Source organism: Crotalus tigris, unplaced genomic scaffold (assembly GCF_016545835.1).
Source record: "Crotalus tigris isolate CLP2741 ecotype Arizona unplaced genomic scaffold, ASM1654583v1 scf7180000017551.9496454, whole genome shotgun sequence".
Classification (NCBI taxonomy): Eukaryota; Metazoa; Chordata; class Lepidosauria; order Squamata; family Viperidae; genus Crotalus; species Crotalus tigris.
This window is the reverse complement of record NW_024096469.1, coordinates 5,707,009-5,719,237: the sequence shown is the minus strand read 5'-3', so window position 1 is coordinate 5,719,237 and position 12,229 is coordinate 5,707,009. Positions and strand designations below refer to the sequence as shown.

Here is a 12,229-nt window from a genome sequence, read left to right as displayed (position 1 = left end):
TTTTACATGTCCTTGCAGTAGGCATAAAGCCAGTAGATGCAAAGCATTTCTACATAGAGCCATTGTGCATAACTCTAGTACTGCTTCTAGGGTCAACCAGATTAACTGTTAAAAGATTGCAGTGGGATTCATCAAGCTACTTCTGAAGATAGGACACAGCTGTGTGCATATGATTGCAGTTCACCACCACCTGATGCAGATCTGTACATCCTAATTCACTCTGAAAAGTTGAAGCTGTTCGAGGAGTCTTCTGAAGAATAGAATTGTATGTGATCTATGATTTGTATCTGGAGCAGACTTGGGCCATTTGCAATACCAACCCGTTACCAACAACCCGATTTGTATTAAACAGATCCATCAGCCATCCTTCCTGGGATTAGCATTCTAAACCTGCTGGTGTGAATCTAGATTTGTGAAAGGAGAGATTGATGCAGAAGCTAATGTTAGACTGACATGCTTTGTAAAAGTTAGAGCTGAGAAAGGATCATGCAGTTTATAGAAAAAGAATAACATATGTCTCAGGGAGCGGCAACTCTTCTGCCACTGCCTTATCTTAAAGGCACAAATTACATGCAGTGAAATTCTACGCTTTGTGAAATGGTGATATTATCCATTCTGTACAACATTATAGAAAAAATGCATTCTCATTTGGAATCTTGAGCAGGTTATTCTCCTAAGAGTATTGAATGTATCTTGAGACTTTCACAGTTTCAGTGAATGTCACATGGTTTTATATGGTTTTTTTCCCCCCTTCTTAAAAAAATACAGTAATGCCTTCTAATTCTTGTCCCAGGTATTTCAAATTTGTGGCATTTGTGCTGTATTCAAGGTGTGAACTTAGAATTTGTGATCTAATATAGGCTTCTCTAACCTAATCTGCAAAATCTGATATTGCCATTTTACGTTTGCAAGAAGAAGAAAAATCATGGCCTAAGAGCGCTTGATTCTGCTTGCTGGCTAAATTAAATAACATTTTCCTTGCATGTCAAATCACCATTAAAATTGTTCCCCATCCCCCAAAGAAACTTTAAAACATTTCTTCCAAAGGCAAATATACGCTGTAATGCTAAGTCTTAAGAATCTTTATTTTATTGTTATTGTTATGCCCAGAAGGTAATATGATAAGGAAGCATATTGAGCAGAAAGAAATCAGATTTACAATAAATCTTTTTGGCATTTTGTATTATAAGTCCAGGATCCACTTCTCATTTTGTGAAAGTATTATTTTTGATCAGATTAAAGAATCTCTCTAGTCCAGCATTTTTGCACTTAGTGGGGTCACTGGGAAACTTGTAAACTCAAGACTGAAAGATAAGTAAAATGACTAGAAGGTGTGCAAGAGGGCATATGTTATGTACCTCAAAGTTTTATAGCATAATCTGGTGATAGAAAGCTGTGCACCTATAATGGCAGGGACTTGTCATTTCTCAAAGAACAAATTGGGTCATTACATTGATCAAGAATTGACAGCCTTTATGGACAGAGATCTACCTTAGGCTTTCAAGGGGCAGAGGGTCCCACTCAACAAAGGAATGGGCCAGAATAAAAATTGAATGTACATTCTTTTTACTTTAAATTACATTAATTAAATATTGGTGTAAGGGAACTACATGCACAGTGTTTAGGAATCTTTTTCCTTTTCATGGTAGGCTTTGGATGGCCTCTCTGGGATCCACGGCTTTGGGAGTCTATCAACCTTCCTGTGATATTAGTTTGTTCTCCTCTAATAGAGATTTTTTATAAACTGTAATATTTGTGCTCTCTCACTGAACCTGAGTGAATGTTAAGGGTATGCTTTCAAATGAGAAGTTTTGGGGGTGCCAAGGTGTAATCCAGAATGTAGAATCCTTGACCGTGGAAGAACATTTCTATGATCATGTATACATAACACACATACAACACCCCTGCCCTTGGTCTAGTAAGAGAAGAATATTGAGCAATCTCCACCCTTTGCTTAGGCATTCTTGATAGTCTTTGTTATTTTCAGTCCTTTCTTTTCTATACTTCTTTGACACGCAAGGAACCACTGAATTCATAGAAGTCTTTCCTCAAGTTTTACAGTTCTGAGGGAATCTATAAGACTATCCGGACCAACCGCAAACCTAGAGCATAAGTCTTTGTTTCTTCTTGCAGTACCAACCGACCTGACCCCTGAAGAGTGTCAAGAATTGGAGAACATCCGTCGGCGGAAACAGGAGCTGCTGGCAGACATTCAGGTGTGTGAAGAAAGGACAGGGGAATAGAAGTGCAATGCAGCAAGCCATAACTCAGGTTAAAGGTCATGTCTCAGGAGCACCTGTCTGAAATGAGTTGCTGACAGTTAAAATATGGAGGGTGGGAATGGTTTGGCTCCACATAAACAACTTTCTGCAGAAGAGATGAAGCAGTTGTCAGATTAATAGATTTTGGCGTGCTGTATTTCTGACAAGGTAACACTTTTTTTACATGTTCACATTCTTCTTCTAAGATGAGTTAATCTCTGTTTTGGGATACAGCTCTCTCACTCTGAATCCCTGGCACTTTTGTTCCGGCTGCTCATCCCTATTCCTTTTGGGACTTAATTGTTTGCTGGGTTGTTACTCAGTACAAAGATAAACTAAATTTACAGATGTGCAAGTTTCCCTTCCCATGCCTCTTTGTTTACCTTGCCCCTTAGTAATTATAGCCCAACTCTCAGACATTGTAAATTGGAGCCAGTGATTTTTTCTGTGGGTGAGTTTTCTTTTTTAAAAATTAAAAATTGGTGATTTGAATTTCCCTGATTTCCTCTGGGTAGGTGGTCCTGAGAGTTTGTACAGTGAGGGTCTTGAGCTGTAATATTGCAGATGAGTGGGCAGCCATGACTCTGAACACTAAGGAGAGGGAGGTGCAAAATGGCAAAAAGATCCAATTGCACAGTAAAGCTCCCAAGTTATTTCCCCCCCCCCCCAACTTCAGTCTCCATTCTGGCCTGTGAGATCTGTCAAAGAAGTGAGGAGATGTTTTATCTCCCTTCTCTCCTGTCCCCCTGTCTTTCAGCTCTCTCTTCTTTCCCTATCAGAAAAGATAGAGCCTTTTTTTTAAATTTGCATTTCCCCCCAAGAAATTGTACCTTTTGAAAGGTGGCTTTATTGCATCCCGTGCCACTCACTGCATTATCTACTAGCCAGATAGATTTGCTTTTGGCTCTGGCAGGAGCCGTCTGTTCCCTCTAGCAACTTGCTCCTTGGAGCTTTGCTTTGGCACAGATGCTAAATCAAGCCCATCAGCAATAAATAAAACAGCAGCAGGGGCTAATCACTGACATGTGCTGGACGTTTGCTAATGGGATTAGCCCAGCAACTGTGTTAGCCCCAGGGGTTTATCTTTTTCCTTCCGCTGAGAGATGGTTGGTCTGCTGGTGGCTCAGTTGTCCTCAGAGCCAAGACAGAGAGACTTGCTTCATTTTGGCCACTGTAGCCTAAACTTTGGGCTGCAGAAGATGGGCAGTGAAGGAACAATGTCTCTTGGCTTTAAAGGAGCCACAAGGGTCAGATTGTTAGTTCTGTAGCTGCAATTGGGATATTGGATGCTTCCAAATCTCAGCTTACTATACTCTTGTCTTTTAGTGGCAGCATGAATTTGGTTATTTTTTTCTATGTTCTGTAAGTGTGCCTTTTCTTCTCTTGCCCCTCCACTGAACATTCTCAGGTCTGAATTGGAAATTTGAAAAAGGTGAAGCTGGTATAAAATAGAGTTCAGGCAGGGGTGATATAATAAAACTTGTTCTCCATTCTGAGGTTAAAAATAAATGTAACTTCCTCCCTGGCTCAGGTTGATCAAAAGCGTCACTTCATTACTTATTCCATGATTTTCCCCCTTGTTCTTCTATGCAGCGTCTGAAAGATGAGATAGCAGAAGTCACTAATGAAATTGAGAACCTGGGCTCCACAGAAGAGAGGTGAGTCCTGATGGAGAAGTGGGAAGGTGAAATTTGCTGGCATTTCACTATTTCTGGAATGAATATTGGAAAGAAAGAAGTAGTCACTACAGCAAAATCCCTAATCTGTTGAAACTAAATCCTGTTGTTAGTGGCTATTGTGGACCATTGATTGATTGATTTAGAAAATTTAAATGGCTGCCGTATCTTACATAAGAACTTGGGTGACTAATAGCAGTCAGTTAAAACAATACAATAAATCCTTCATAAATAAAACCAAAAGTGATTTGCCTACTGAATGAAAACATTCCATTTTCTAGGAATTCAGTGTCTGATTTTTAATCTAAATAATAAATATGCCTTTCTGTATATGCAGCACATTAGTGTTTATGTTGTTAAAAAAACATTTTTGGAAGTTTTTCCTCATGAAAATATTCAGTGACATTGAGAGTTTTGCTGACTTCAGTTTTCTGAGAAATGAATCTTCTTGTTACAGAAATTAGGAATTTGCTTGTGTTTAGGACTTTAGATTGGGCCTTAAAGCCTTTTAGGGGCATTAGAATCACAGTATCAACTATTGAACATCACACGATGAGAATGTGTTTGTTAAGCTTGCAGTTAGAATGCAAGATGGAGAAAAAGGTTAATTGTATTGCAAGCAGAGATTGTATCAGAAGTAGTGTCCACATGTTGGTTTGTAATAAAGGAGACTGAGCAACCTTTTTGTGTTACCTAGGAAAAACATGCAGAGAAACAAGCAAGTGGCAATGGGCAGGAAGAAATTCAACATGGATCCTAAGAAGGTAAATGATACTACTTCCTTGGTGTTGTATTAATAGCAACTATACACTGGGCAAAATCCTGCATTATCAACAGGATTAAAGGATGTGATCCCAAATTGGCTATATCAAGTTGGGCCTTACTTATATTCGTGTTTATCTCTATTTTTTCCTTCTTCCCCCAAATTATCTCTATTTTTCCTTCTTCCCCCAAACTTCTTGGAACAATTCCTCCCCCAAGGATTCTTTGGAAATAAGCAATAAGGTCTGTAATTTCCCTTCTCCATCCAGGAGAATTTAAGGGTGAGGCTGTTTCTTAAAAGCAGAATTCATTTTAACACAGCTTAATACAACCCTAACACAGCTGGGATTTCAGTTTGTTAGGTCTTCATGATGATGGAAAAAGTGTGACATTTGGGATAAATCATGTGTAGTGAGTCAAGCAATCATTTCAAAGTAACTTCAGCTGCAGAATTCATTAAGTGAGTTTAAGGAAATTATTGTTATATTGATTGCAGACTCCTCCAACTTCTTGTAGTCCCTTGTGCTTGAAATAGATATCGATTAGGATAATTTGAAATTGAATGGCAGATGTTACAGGTTCTTATTTCTACGCTCTCACATAGCAAATGTTTGAAGAGCTTCCTTTTTTCCCCCTGGGCTTGCAGGGAATTCAGTTCCTCATAGAGAATGACCTTTTGAAGAATACCTGTGAAGACATTGCCCAGTTCCTCTACAAGGGAGAAGGACTCAACAAGACTGCCATTGGTGACTACCTGGGTGAAAGGTAATTAACCAGGCCATATTATTGAGAATGGAATGTAGGTTAATCTTTACACGTTGTTCTTCTTTGTTAATGTTTAGAGAAAGAGCCAAACTCAGCAGAAGAGTACAGGTAGTCCTTGACTTACAATCATTTGTTTAGTGACCGTTTGAAGTTACAACAGCCCTGAAAAAAAGTGACTTATGAGTGTTTTTCACACTTAACAACCATTGCTGCATCTCCATGGTCTTGTGATCAAAATTCAGATGCCTGGAAACTGGTTCAAAATTATGCAGTTGCAGGATCCCAGGGTAATGAGTTCATCTTTTTCAACCTTCTGACAAGCAAAGTCAATGGGAAAGCCAGATTCACTTTACAACCATGTTACTAACTTAACAGCTGAAATGATTCACTTGGCAAAGATCATAAAATTGGGCAAATCTCATTTAATAACTGCCTCAGCAACAGAAATTTTGGGCTCAGTTGTAGTTGTAAGTTGAGGACTATCTGTGTGTAGTCTGTACTCAGAAAGGAGGAAATAGGAAGATCCTTATGATTTAGGGACCATCAGAGCAGCAACTCTAAGTTACATGGATTCAGCATATAATAGGCAGGAGGAACAACACAGACCTTAAATATAATCAAGCTCTGTCACCGGTATATGATTTAATCTATAACAAGTAATAAATTGCTCAGTCCAGAATTTCAATGTATTCTCTTTCCTTCCCTCAGAGATGACTTTAATATCCAAGTATTACATTCTTTTGTGGAGCTGCACGAGTTTACAGATCTCAATCTTGTACAGGCACTGCGGTGAGTGACAGAGAAAGAGATTATAATATTAGACAGATGCAAGTCTATGTGTCTGTAGGTCTAGCTGTAGATCGTGTTTTGTTTCCCATGGTTTTGGATTAACTAGCATCTTTCATGACTGGAGAGCCGGTTTGATGTAGTGGTTAAAGGTACTAGGCTAGAGACTGGGATACCATGAGTTCTAAACCTACCTTAGGCACAAAGCCAGCTATGTGATTTCGAGCCTGTCAACCTCTCAATGTTGGGAAACTCCCAGCCAGGCAGGAGGAGGGGTCAGGTGAGGAACTAGCCTTGAGCTCTTGCATAGCCACAAAAGGCATAAGCCTGACTCACCCAAGGTTTCATGGAACCTTATATCTGGTTGTTCCCAAGAGAAGGCAAGTAGTCTGGAGAGATTCTTGTATTATAGGTACAACACAATGAAGTTGCTGACTTGGACCCTTCACTAATGGATCTGTTGCTGACACTCCTAATCCTAAAATTGAGGGAATGGCAAACCACATCACAATGACTGAAAAACTGACTCAAAGGCACACCCACATACAAATCACAATCCATGATTATACAGCATGTTGGCTTGGGCTATGGGAGTTACTGGGGGTCTGGTAGCACTTGAAAGTCCAGATCTGCTCTGTTCCTGATGTAGCCTGTGGTTAGAGGTGTGGGGAAAGTTTTGAATTCTATTTCAGCCTCAAAACAGGTTTTTCTGATCATACCAGAAGTATGCCAATGCTTTGTTGACAATTCTGTAGCATTCCAGCCTTATTTTTCCCAACACTTTCTTTATCAAGCTAGCATCAATCAGATATGCTGGCTTTGTAACTTGTCAGAATTTCCAGCTGGTTGCTTCTGGAGGCAAGAAATTCTAAGAGTTGTATTTCCAACACTTTGCCAGGGGAAAGATAAATGGAATATTATTTGTGCTATAGCTTTCCTCACAACTGTACAGCGCAGAAATGGACATATAGGGTAAATTTTCATTGCCCTCACAGGCAATTCCTTTGGAGCTTTCGGTTGCCAGGTGAAGCGCAGAAAATTGACCGGATGATGGAAGCATTTGCACAACGGTACTGTCAATGCAACCCTGGTGTGTTTCAATCAACAGGTAAGTGAACAACTACCTCCAGAAGTTGTGGGTGCTCCAACACTGGAGGTTTTTAAGATGAGATTGGACATTTGTCTGAAATGATGTAGGCTTTCCTGCCTAAGCAGGAGGTTGGACTGGAAGACCCCCAAGGTCCCTTCTAACTCTGTTATTCTGTTAATTGTCACTTTAAGTTGTGCAGTATGTGCAAAGTGAAATTGATCACTAAGATTTCTAGAAAAAAACTGCCTTCTAGTTTACAGTGCCGAACCTTCAAGTTCATTGATGAAAGTAGAGAAGGCTTAACACTGAAATGAACGAAGATGGAACCAAAGAACTAAAAAAATGTTCTCATTCTTTGTTTCTGGTCTAACTGAAACGGGGTAATAATGCCACCTTTTAAAAAAGGTAATGGTAATACTTGTGAATGATCCAGGAATTCCAGAATTTGAAACATAGTTATGCTTCCTAATTTGCTGTTGATATTTTTGTTTGCGTGCCATCGCAATCTAAGGGATTAGTTTGGACAAAACTCAGCAGCACTTTTTCGTGCAGCTGCTGATAAAAACAGGATCGCCAACATGATCGCCAACGTCCGAGAACGGATATGGCACAAGAAGAAGAAGAAGAATGCTATCGTATAACAAAGGATCTCAGAGAAATTTATAACAATTAACTTAGCAACCGAGTTATCTTGTGATCATGTGGGCAGCAAATTTAATAAATAAAAAAAAATGGAAGAAAAACTTATTGCCTACTTTGGATGAATGGATACTTAAAGTTTCTAATTTAGCAGAAATGGTGAAAATCTCCGCCTATTTGAAGGATCAATCACAAGAAAAATATATGATGGTTTGGAGAAGATGGATTGATTACATTCAGAAGAAATATGAGATTGAAAAGTATTATCTTGCTTTTGAGTAGATCTTAGATAAGATCTTATTAATAGTTTTAATTATCTTATTATTTTTGACTTAATTTGTTAATATTTGTTTTGAGAAGGAGTTAAAGTGTGTTATGGTTTTGATTGATAGTATAGTTGGTTTATGTTAGTTAGATTATGTTTGTTTATTTTATTTTTATCCTGTAATCCGCTCTGGGAAGTGGAGGAGGGGGGAAGGGGTGGAGGGGTTTATATTGTAATAAATTTATAAAACTTTTAAATAAAAAAATAAATAACAAAAATTAAGCATGAAATCATACCCAAAAACATTAACAATGTAGAGAAAATGAAAAATACCTTTGATGTCAAGTAAAAACAGATCTTAGCTGAGTTATTTAAAAGGGGGTGGGCACCATCACCACCACCCCTGTCTTCATTGCCCCTAGAAGGCATATTTCTGGAAAAGCTATTTCTTAAGCATGCTATTACTCAACATCCCTCTCCCTTACTAGCTACTTATTTATTCTGTAGGCATACACAGCCTTTGAAGAAATGAGTAAGTCTTATGTGAGAGCCAACTTGGTCTAATGGTTAAGGCATCAGGCTAGAACCCAGGACACTTTTCTAGCCCCACCTTAGTGATTCACTACCTTGAGTGAACATAAAAATATTAAATGCAGGAAACAAACAAACAAATAAATAAATGGCAAAAGGCAATATTTCAGGTAAAGTGACCCCAGTTGGCTTAGAGTTTCAAAAGACTTTAAAGGTCAAGCTGGGTTCCACAAGTAGTCCTCAACTTACAACCTTTCCTTTACTGTCCATTTGAAGTTACAACTGCACTGAAAAAAGTGAGTTACAAGCAGTCACAATTTTAGAACCATTTCAGTATCCGCCTGGTCACGTGATCAAATCACGGGTGCTTGGCAACTGGCAGGAATTTACAGTGGCTGCAGTATCCTGGAGTCACGTGATTGTCACTTGCAATCTTCCCGGCTGGTTTCTGACAAGCAAAATCAATGGGGGAAATCAGATTTGCTTAATGATCATGTAATGCAGTGATGCACTTAACCATGGCAAGAAAGGTTTACAGAATTGGGTGTGACTCACTTAACAACTGACTTGCTTAGTAATGGAAATTCTAGTCCCAATTGTGGCCATGCATCGAGGATTACCCGTAGGCTCTAATTTGGATGCGATCTTATGCTTCTATACTGTATAATCCAAATTATATTCCCAAATTGGCTTGAATCTCCTGTTCCCTTTTCTTTCTGTGCCAGATACCTGTTATGTACTTTCCTTTGCCATTATCATGCTGAATACCAGTTTGCATAATCCCAACGTGAAGGACAAGCCCACCGTGGAGCGCTTCATCGCTATGAACCGTGGCATCAATGATGGCGGAGACCTGCCTGAGGAATTACTCAGGGTGAGTTTTGTGGGAAGAGAAGAGACTGGAAATCTTTGGCTAGGCCATAATGGAGAACCTGGTGGGTGTGGTGAGTCACCGGAACAGAGGGCCTACTGTCTGTCTGTCTGTCTGCCTGGCAGGCTCTCCCAGGACCCAGGAACAGATCAGGGTTGAACCTACCTTGGTCTTCCCGATATCTCGTGCTCAAATACTGAGCTTCCAAACTCGGTCACGGTTCTTGGGAAGTAGAAAGTACACTAGTACATATTGAAAAGGTGGTGCAGAGCCTTTCCGTGGAAGTGATCCACCACATGTTTCTCCTCCCTCACACCAGAATCTCTATGAGAGCATAAAAAATGAGCCCTTCAAAATACCCGAGGATGATGGCAATGACTTGACGCATACCTTCTTTAATCCGGACCGTGAAGGCTGGCTTCTGAAGCTTGGTGAGTGTGTGTCTGCACGAGGCAAGGCCTGACCAACAAGGAACTGGGCTGCTGATGCTGTGGCATGGGCTGCAGGGAGCATGGAGCTCAGCAGGAGTCTCTTTGCATGGGGCTCGGTGGCCACAGTCCAGCATAAAGGACCAGCTATACAACCTGAAAGCTTCTCATCTTTTCTTAAACAGTGTCTCCAGTCAGGAGGGTCTTGGTTGCAATGCTCAGTAACTTCCTATGGCCCTCTTAAGCTGGGCTTGGCCAGCCCATTCTTACGGAAATTGGGCAAAGGAAGGTACTTAGGAAGAAAGGACAGGTTACTTGGGAATGGCAGGTGAATCTAGTTCCAAAATGCACACCTACAGCTGCCTGCAGAGAAGCTAAAGACTTATCTATGGTCCCTTGCTTCTCACTGTCATTTTTCAGACTAGTCTCTGGCATCACTTCACGCATAGCAGCTCTGCACACACTGACAGTGTTAACAGATCAACTAGGATGCATTCACCAGCTCTCCTTGTGCAGCTCTTGGCTCCCTCTTCTTGTTCACTCAAAGCTGTTTTTTCAATTGCCAGAATTTGGCTCAAAAAGTCTTCCTGGCTTATTTGAGGAACAGGTGGTTGTCTAGTTGTTGTTTTTTCTCTTGTAGGAGTATTAAATCACCTGGAATCTGAAAATCAAATCTGAAAATGGAACTCTCCTAAATAGCCAAATTGATAATTACTGAATCTTAACTAAATTAAATTAATGAAATTATTCTACATACATAACTTTTCATACTTTGCTTTGAGCCAGAGAGAAGACATACACTCATCTAGCTTTGATGTCCAAAATAAGATTCGAGTCTAAGTCCCTACTTTTTCTATCCCTCCTCTTCTGTTTCTTTAAATCAAGGCATGCAAAAAACAACCAAGGATCACTCTATTTTATTTTATGACAGAACTAATGTAGATTTACTAATGCCATTATGGAACCTGTATCTCCTGTTGTCCTCACATAGATTTGAGGATAGACTGATAAGTGTGTCAGTAAATATATAGTTGTACAATAGCAATACAACTGTGTATTACTGCAAGTGCATATAATAACCACATTTTCCTATATAATAATCCTATATATTATAAGATTAATACACATTGTGATTACAGGTAGCAAGGTTTCTCTTAGCTCTGTAACAAACTGTCCAGACTTTCCATTCTCTGTGATGGGAATAGGAAAGCTATGGTGTTTTAGGAGTTAAATTCAAAATCTCTTTCCTCCTAACTAGCCTCCATAGCCATGGGATAATGGAGCTGTAGTCTATCTGTATCATGTCTGCTCAATGAGTAATAGAAAGGCATTCCATTTAAATAATTGCATAGTTAAAAATCTGATGGCTGATTTCAGTTAGGCAGCAAGCACCAGAAAATTGAAATCCCTTCCATTTTCAGTTTTACAAATCCTAAAAATTTATTGAAAAACATTTCACGGACCTTGAGTAGCTGCACAAAAGGAATTTGAGTGCCTTCTGAGCAAACATATTTAGCTCATTTGGCAAATTAAAAAAATAGCTGCAGTATTTGGGCAGAATTATTAAGCTGTACTTTGTTATGGCTCAGGTTAAAAATTGAAGGCTGCTTGGTTGGCCTACCTGCTGGACCCAGTTCTGAAGAGATTCTTCACATTGAAGAGATTAAGCAGGTAGAGGTAACTGACAGACAGCACAATTTTGTCACTTTGTGCAAGATGGGTGGCTATGTAAATCTGACGAATCAGTAAAATTATAGCCAAATTGATTATCAGAATAAGACAATGTCTTTTATTACTATTGTTGTTCGTTGGCCATCCCTTAGATATAGAAATGACCATGGTTTAGGACAGACTCTTGCCATCTAGCAAGAGAGGTTGATTGAAACAAAAGAAATAAGGATTTAGAAGTGAAATGCAAATTCCAACATTTAATATTCCATTTCAGGAAACAATTTCCAAATTTACTTCAGTTCCAAAGACAGAATGTTTTGTTGTTTGTATTTCAACTTCTATGGCAACTGTTTTAAAAATATGGCTCAGATTGTGATGGTACTAATGCCAAGAGCCCCAACATTGCACTTGAAATTCAGTTCTGCAGTGCCTCCTGGTTTGTACATTTCTTCTGTTAACTTTTCTTAGGGGCCACAAAAGAAAG

At 39.4% G+C, this 12,229-nt stretch overlaps 1 protein-coding gene across 4 annotated transcripts in view; it reads left to right on the top strand.

Moving 5' to 3' along the window:
• CYTH1 (cytohesin 1) overlaps nucleotides 1-12,229 on the top strand; it is a 76,672-nt gene that overhangs the window by 47,501 nt on the left and 16,942 nt on the right. For 3 of the 4 annotated variants that reach the window (XM_039345246.1, XM_039345239.1, XM_039345253.1), the window contains exons 2-9: nucleotides 2,134-2,216; nucleotides 3,855-3,919; nucleotides 4,635-4,701; nucleotides 5,346-5,464; nucleotides 6,173-6,253; nucleotides 7,246-7,358; nucleotides 9,501-9,649; nucleotides 9,966-10,078. In XM_039345246.1, coding sequence (XP_039201180.1) covers nucleotides 4,642-4,701; nucleotides 5,346-5,464; nucleotides 6,173-6,253; nucleotides 7,246-7,358; nucleotides 9,501-9,649; nucleotides 9,966-10,078 — 635 coding nt within the window. In that variant the 5' untranslated portion in view covers nucleotides 2,134-2,216; nucleotides 3,855-3,919; nucleotides 4,635-4,641. The remainder of the gene's footprint in view (nucleotides 1-2,133; nucleotides 2,217-3,854; nucleotides 3,920-4,634; nucleotides 4,702-5,345; nucleotides 5,465-6,172; nucleotides 6,254-7,245; nucleotides 7,359-9,500; nucleotides 9,650-9,965; nucleotides 10,079-12,229) is intronic. The other variant, XM_039345229.1, reaches the window with a different exon arrangement.